The 8,437-nt window shown below is 33.3% G+C and overlaps 1 protein-coding gene across 1 annotated transcript in view; it reads right to left on the bottom strand.

Annotated features, from left to right (window-relative positions):
- Positions 1–8,437, bottom strand: part of LOC111707199 (nuclear pore complex protein Nup133) — a 32,044-nt gene that overhangs the window by 2,766 nt on the left and 20,841 nt on the right. Inside the window, exons 28-35 of the mRNA XM_023480254.1 lie at positions 6,772–6,888; positions 6,369–6,477; positions 5,079–5,149; positions 3,711–3,810; positions 2,012–2,110; positions 1,563–1,604; positions 1,035–1,085; positions 482–536 (exon numbers count right to left, since the gene is read on the bottom strand). Of these exons, the coding sequence (XP_023336022.1) occupies positions 482–536; positions 1,035–1,085; positions 1,563–1,604; positions 2,012–2,110; positions 3,711–3,810; positions 5,079–5,149; positions 6,369–6,477; positions 6,772–6,888 (644 nt within the window). The remainder of the gene's footprint in view (positions 1–481; positions 537–1,034; positions 1,086–1,562; positions 1,605–2,011; positions 2,111–3,710; positions 3,811–5,078; positions 5,150–6,368; positions 6,478–6,771; positions 6,889–8,437) is intronic.

Genomic DNA, 8,437 nt, shown 5'->3' with positions numbered 1-8,437 from the left:
AAAATATACGTTTACAATCCCTTTAATGTCTAAAATATACGTTTACAATCCCTTTAATGTATAAAAATATACGTTTACAATCCCTTTAATGTCTAAAATATACGTTTACAATACCTTTGATGTCTAAAATATACGTTTACAATCCCTTTAATTTCTAAAATATACGTTTACAATCTCTTTAATGTCTAAAACATAAGTTTACATTCCATTTAATGTCTAAAAATATACGTTTACAATCCCTTTAATGTCTAAAAATATACGTTTACAATCCCTTTAATGACTAAAATATACGTTTACAATCCCTTTAATGCATAAAATATACGTTTACAATCCCTTTAAAGTCTAAAATATACGTTTACAATCCCTTTAATGTCTAAAATATACGTTTACAATCCCTTTAATGTCTAAAATATACGTTTACAATCCCTTTAATGTCCAAAAATCGAATTCACCAAGAAGCCCCAAACTAATAAAACCTCACCTGTCTTTAAGAGATACTGGAAATTCTTCTCATGTCTGAGGTTACCCAGCTCCGCCTGATAATAATTATAATTAAAATAATTGTGATTTACTGTTAATTAATATTAATGTTAATTAATTAAAATAATTGTAATTAACTGTTTATTATAATATTGTAAACGGGATATAGTACAATACAGTACAGTACAGTACAGTACAGTACAGTACAGTACAGTACAGTACAGTACAGTACAGTACAGTACAGTACACTAAAGTACAGTGCAGTAAAGTAAAGTACAATATTACAGTGAAATACAGTATAGTATAATACAATACAGTTCTGATTTCTTAGAAAAAGCAGAAAACTTAAAAATCCTAATTTTTAAAGAATTTTTCTTTTAATAACTAACACAAAAAAGATGTAAATAATCCTAAATTTAATTTTAAAAAATGGAAAAATAAACAAATTTCAAATGCGTAATTTAACGCGTTTAACAGCACACATCCAGGGAAAAGAAACACAAAACAGAACAACAAGAAAAAACAAATAAAAATAAATATTGATATAAATAAACCTGTTCCAGAATTATCTCCGGGGTTGTTAGGAAGGAAGATAAATCCAGACCCTAAACAGATAATATTAAAGGGAGAGTTCCCTTAACAGATAATATTAAAGGGAGAGTTCCCTGAACATATAAAATTAAAGTAAGAGTTCCCAATACAGATAATATTAAAGGGAGAGGTCACTAAACAGATAATATTAAAGGGAGAGTTCTCTAAACAGAAAAATTTAAAGTAAGAGTTCCCAATACAGTTAATATTAAAGGGAGAGTTCCCTAAACAGATAATATTAAAGGGAGAGTTCCCTTAACAGATAACATTAAATGGAGAGTTCTCTAAACAGATAATATTAAAGGGAGAGTTCTCTAAACCGATAATATTAAAGGGAGAGTTCTCTAAACAGATAATATTAAAGGGAGAGTTCCCTTAACAGATAATATTAAAGGGAGAGTTCATTCTGAAGGACACATACGCTTAAAGAGATAAGACAAAGGAGTTCCATTTTTATTGAAAAAAAAAACGAAATAAAAAATATAACAAACCTGGTGGAAAGCATACTCAACAATCTTGAAGAAAACGGTCTCCTAAAAAATATAAATGATAACTTTTAAAATTCCATTTTAAAGATTTAGGGGATAAAAACAAACTACTGACAAAGTGTGGATTAAATGATTTTTAAATTGGACTGAAAATTTTGAAAAATATTTTGTGGGTATATATTCAACTAAATGTTTAACTTATGATAAAGTTAAAAATAAAGAAAAATTTAAAATGAACAAACCGTCTCATAAAAATGAAAAGTTCAATTTTTAAATTTAAATTTCAAAGATTTAAGAGATAAAAACAAATCACAAAAAAAATTGGGGTGCGTGCATTCTGAAAATCTCTTTGAGGATTAAATTAACTTTTAATTAGAAAAAGTCCAAAATCAGCCGAACATGAAGGAACATGACAAAAAGAATAAAAATTAAAATCGGAAAAGTTAACAAACCTTGACACTTTCTATAGGATTGTCAGTATCAATGTCGGACCAGGAGTTGCGTAGGATAGATTGACACCAGATATGTAGGCGTACCCTCTCCTTCTCATCCTGGATATAGTATCATTGGAAAATGTCGATCTTTAGCTAGTTATCCTTAATTTAGTATCATTGGAAATAATCGATCTTTGTAATTAACTTGGTTTAGTATTATTAGAAATCATGGATCGTTTGAGTTATCCTTGATTTAGTATTATAGGAAATTATTGATCATTGGAGTTATCCTAGATTTAGTATCATTGATCTTTAGAGTTTTCCTACTTTAATATTATTGGAAATCATTGATCTCTAAAGTTATTCTTTATTTAGTATCATTGATCTTTAGAGTTTTCCTAGTTTAGTATCATTGGAAATCTTTAATCGTTTAAACTATCCTAGATTTAGTATTAATGATCTTTTCATTTATTCTATTGTCATTGAAAAACGCCGATCTTCAGATTTATACTAAAATATTGACGTTCATAATTAAAAGATTTTCTTCTAAATAAAGTTAATTAATCCTATAAATATCGTCATATGTTCACAGTGCTCGACCATGTAACCTAATTGAACAAAGAAATTTTAACTTCATAAAGGATAATATTAGTAAATGCCTTTTGTTTTGGCATTTATGGAATTTATGACGTAGGAGATAATTAAATTTATAGCATTTATGACACTTCTATTGTCCACTAGTACTTTCTCAGTTATAAGCTTACATCTTTAATTATATTACCTTTTACACTTACTCTAAAATACCCCTTCCCCCTTCCTTCCTCCTTTCCCCCCCCCACTCAACTTCCCTTTAACCCCCCCCCCTTTCTTTTCCCCTTCAGACTCTCCTTGGGGCCCATTCTAACCCAGTAATTCAAAAATTCAGCGGCAATTTGGCGGCGATTTGAATCTACAGAGAAAAAGGTCGGTTGCCGAGTTCTGGTAGAAATTAAATTAAATTCCTACTTCCAGGAATCACATATAGCTTAATCAGCCAAAAGTAACACAAATTTCGTCCAGCAGATGGCTCTCTAGAAGCCACTGCTAGAAGTTCTTTTTGATCTAGTATAAAACAATATCTCCATACAGTAGTAGTATAAGGTCAAATACGCACGCTCAACGAGGGAGGGGAGGCATCGTGGCGATGATCAGGAGATTCCGAGCTCAGGGGAAAACCGACACCTCGACGGAAATTAAGTGTATTGCGTAATGCGTGTCGTACAGTATAAAAACAGAAATTGTTTGTTAAAAGGTAATTGTGAAAATCTATATAATAAAGCTAGACCGAAATTTGGCTGAATTTTTTGAGGAAACCCATGGGTAACCGGGGGTAATAAAAACTCTCTCTTTGCAGTATTTGTATTATGTAAATTTTACAATGTTCAAAGTGTACTATACAATATAAAATGTTAATTGTACAGTGTATATCATACAGTTTACATAGCATAAAGTACACTTTTACCGTACACTACACTACAGTACACCACACTGCACTGCACTGCACTGCACTGCACTGCACGGCACTGCGCTGCACTGCACTGCACTGCACTGCACTGCACTGCACTGCACTGCACTGCACTGCACTGCACTGCACTGCACTGCACTACACTACACTACACTTTGTAGAACTTACACTGCATACAGTACACTGTTCTCTGTACAGTGTACTGCACTGTACCTGATCTAACTGAACGTAGTTAAGAAGGTCCAAAGCCTTAATAAACTCCAAGGAATCAGCTGATCTATTCTCCTCACCAATATACATCTCAATCATTTCCCTACACATGCAATATTATTATTATTATTATTATGGTTTAACCTATAACAGTCAAAGTAGCATGTTCTGTAGGTTATTGAGGAATGTTACGTCGAGCTCCAGTGTTGAACTTCTGCCCACTTACCCTGTCTGTTTGCGTTTGTTTAAAACAGAAACAATAACATTTATTTTCATTTTGATCCGGATCCTAGAGTCGCCATGATAAAATGGATCCTGTCCATGGACATTTCTTCCAAAATTTACTGAATCTTTAAACAATTAAAGAATTTTCAATTTTTTCTACTTCATTTTTTGGGCTTATTTTTATGCTAGGACTTGAACCATTCAGTGATGAAGAAATTTTTTATAATCTCTCTTTTTTTCAACAGTTCAGATTTGGGATTTAAGTTAAAAATATTTTTGTTTGCAGTTTTTCGTTAATATTTTGCCCCTTGGATCCGGATCCAGGAAGCCAAAATATTGCGGATCCAACGGATTCGGATCTTAAGCACTGCATGTAATAATAACAAAAACAATAAAATAACAAGTGATCAGGATCCATTATGTTTTGATTACGATCCTGGATCCGCCCTGAAAAAAGAATAGATCCAGGCTGCAGGCATTTCTTCAAGATTGAATTTTAAAAAAAAAATTTAAATTTTTCTACTTCTTTTTTGGGGCTATTTTATGCTAGAACTTGAACCTTTCAGAAAATATTAAGTTTTTCATTAGTCAAAATTAAGGTTTGTGTTGGTCTTGTTCAACAGGTTAGTTTTGCGGTTTCGGATCCAAGACGCAAAAAAATTGTTGTTCCAATGGATCCCGATCAAGAACAAAAATAAAACAATAATAAAACCTAAATACTAATTAATACTGAAATATAAGGCTATAAAAACTTAGCAAATATCATTTGTTGTCAATCAGGTTTTTGTATTTGATGTTCAATTCAATTCAATTCAATTCAAGAAGCTAGGAAAGTCCCGTGGGCTCCTCAATCTAAATGGGGTACGCCATCACGATCCCGCATAGATCAAGGCTTTTCTGCCTGACATAGTTTAGGCCTAACGTCGGGTATCACGACCAAGTTTGAGTCATGATTCCGGATTAACTCCTTCCACCAGCGTATTACCAAACAGACTATTTCTAGTATTAATTAAATGCTGGTGGATTGAGTTTCCCTTCCGGGTATACGGATTACGCGCGTTTACTATTATGTCATGATATGATTTGATAAGATGTGATAATGATAAGATTATGAATTTAATCGGAATATGTTTTTAACTTACTTACCTTGGAGTAAGTACTCTCATATTATTATGATCCAGACCAAACTGCTCAATTACACTAACAGGAAGCTGTTCCTAGAATGTTAAAATAGTTTTAAACAATTTTATTTACATATCAGATGTACTTGAAGACTATATATAAAAAAATATTCTTTAAAAGAGACTTGAGCTGTTAAATCCTCAAAAATATGTACTTAAGGGGGAATTAGCAAATCCGGAGCCAAGTGGCAATTTTTTTTATTTTTATCTTTTAAATAGTTTTAAAAAAATGTATTGCTAAAATACATTTTAAAGAAGAAAATTCTCAGATCTCGCAACTCGCATTTGCCAAAAATGCCAAAACAGCATGGCCTCCTATGCTATCTGTGAGTTGCCCAGCATCGCCTACTACACTATCTATGAATTAACCAGCATGGCCTCCTATCCTACCGGTGAGGTGACCAGCATGGCCTTCTATTCTATCTGCAAGTTGACCAGCATGGCCCCCTATTCTATCTGTGAGTTTACCAGCATGGCCTCCTATCCTACCTGTGAGGTGACCAACATGGCCTACTATTCTATCTGTGAGTTGAACAGCATGGCCTCCTATACTATCTGTGAATTGACCAGCATGGCCTACTATCCTACTTGTGAGTTGAACAGCATGGCCTCCTAAACTATCTGTGAGTTGGCCAGCATGGCCTCCTATCCTACCTGTGAGCTGACCAGCTTGGCCTACTATTCTATCCGTGAGTTGAACAGCATAGCCTCCTATTCTATCTGTGAGTTTACCAACATGGCATCCTATCCTACCTGTGAGTTGGCCAGCATGGCCTCCCGTCCTATATATATATAAGATGACTAGCAATCAGCATGACCTCCTGCAGATTAACCAGCAAGACCGCCTTTAAATACCTGTGAATTGACAAGCATGACCTGCTGTCCTGCCTGTAAATTGACCATCATGAAGTCCTGGCCTACCTGTGAATTAACCAGCATGACACCCTTTAAAACCTATAAATTTGACCAGCATGAACTCCGGTGTTGCTTGTACGTCGACCAGCATGACACCCTGTAATTCCTATAAAATTGGCCAGCATGAACTCCTGTCCTACCTGTGAATTAACCAGCATGACACACTGTAATACCTATAAAATTGCCCAGCATGAACTCCTGTCCTACCTGTGAATTAACCAGCATGACACCCTTTAATACCTATAAAATTGACCAGCATGAACTCCTGTCCTACCTTGAATTAATCAACATGACACCCTGTGATTCCTATAAAATTTACCAGCATTAACTTCTGTCCTACCTGTGACTTAACCAGCATGACCTCCTGTTCTATCTGAGGAAAAACGTCTTCAAAGTCCTCCTCCCCAGCTAATGCAGCAAGCTTGGCGAGGGAAAGCTCAACCTTTTTCCTGTAGCATATGAATTTTCATTTATCTGTATTAAAAGAATATTTTAAAGATTAAAAGTAAGGAAAGTTACAATTTTCAAAACTACAAAAATAAGGATATTTTGATCATATCTTACATGATAGCAACAAAAATCTCTGAGAACTGAATTTTCAAAAATCAGACTAATTTTAAACATTTTTCGAAATTGATAATATGCTTGGCCTATTTTAAATTAACAAAAAATTAATATAGTATTTCTGGAATTGATTCAAAACATCTTTTCCTGAATAATACATCTTCAATGAAATCACTAACCTTTCCAGAAGATCAGTCTCATTACTGGCAGCTTGTAAGAGGGTTGAGGCAGCATTATTGAAGTTGTTAGTATGAAAATCATGAAGCCAACTGATGTCAGAATGTCCAGTGAGAAACCTTAAAGAATAGAATATCTACTAGGTTTTAGTGTCACTGTCTGTAATTAATTATTTCTTTAACCTGGTAATATTTATTTTGTTCAAAATAAAACAACATTAATTAACGATTTTGCAGGTTTTTCCAGGTGGATCCATAACATTTTTAAAACTCTTTTGGTGTCAAATTTCTTTTGTTCAGTGACCATAAATATTCCCTAGGGTCACTTGAGGTTCAACGACAAAATGGGCCAGATTTGTTATGCCACTACTAAAGATATACTGCAATAAGAGAGGACGATGGGAATTACAATTATTATTATTATTATTATTTCGTGTAGCACTTACTTTCAAAGAAGGGGCATAGGTCAAATAAACTCTATTGGCTTTTTTAATATTTTAATAACGAAGAATGGGGTTCAATATATTAACATTTTCAGCATTTGAAGGTAGACATTTTTCAAAAGGAAGAAATTAGTTATTAGTTTTTTTAAAATTCAACAAAAATAATCATATTTTAATGAAAACTCCTGTCCTGGTCCATGTAATAATGGAATTATTACACTCCAGGTTTACTTCTTTAGATACCATAATAATGATGATAATAACAAAGTAAACCATTATTCTGTAGGAGTCAAAGTCAATGATGGTCGTATGTATTTAATTAATTTGATCCTAATATTGATAGCTACTTTGAAAACTTAAAATAAGCTCTACATTTCTTTTAGAAAAAAAATGGCAATGATAACCTTTTTATATGTTCTTTTTTAATCTTTCTGAAGACGTGACTTGTGCCTACCCTTGGAGAGATTACCTTTTATTTCAAAGATAAAACATCTGTGTTATTTGACAATAAAAATACGTCGTAACATTATGACTCATTGTGGCAACAACTGATAGTAGCCTACAAACGTTTCAATAACGTTATCTGAACTATAACATTGCGCCACCCCATTCACAGTCCTATTCTAGGTCTCATACTTAGAACAAAACATGACTAATCTTTCATAATGATTGGCGGCTAATGCCATCAGTGTCATGTGAACATTTTTAGCTCAGGTTGTGAGAAACCTTTAATTGGCTATGCATGATTACTCAAACTGTAAAATAAGTAAAAAATATGACAGAAAATGAAACATTTATTGAAATTTGAATTGTTTAACTTTCTCCACATTCAATTGGGATTTAAGGCATGCCCGTTGAGTTATCTGTTTGTTTGAACTGAACAAGGATGATGAAATATCCAAGTATAGTACTGTACACTGTCACCAGTGTTGACTTTTTCACAATAAATAAACCCATAGCTGTAAATTCCGTTTCAGTCTCCACAGAGAGCCAAGCTAAAAGATAGCAATGATGAAACTTTGAAAAGATGGAAAGTGTGCTTTTTCTTACCCCACTTTAGTTCTTCTCTTAGTTCTTTATTCTTTGTGTATCTAACTGCATCTCTAAATTTCAAATCGTTAGGAGTTTTAAATGCTATGTTTTATCCTCTATAAATTACCTAAGAACAGCCTTTGTTGATTGCAACTCCTCATAACATTCTTGACAGCAAGAGGAAAGGTTCCATA

The sequence above is a fragment of the Eurytemora carolleeae genome, unplaced genomic scaffold, assembly GCF_000591075.1.
Source record: "Eurytemora carolleeae unplaced genomic scaffold, Eaff_2.0 scaffold786, whole genome shotgun sequence".
Classification (NCBI taxonomy): domain Eukaryota; kingdom Metazoa; phylum Arthropoda; class Copepoda; order Calanoida; family Temoridae; genus Eurytemora; species Eurytemora carolleeae.
Note: the sequence above shows the minus strand (reverse complement) of the source record. Positions and strands in the feature narration are given on the sequence as shown.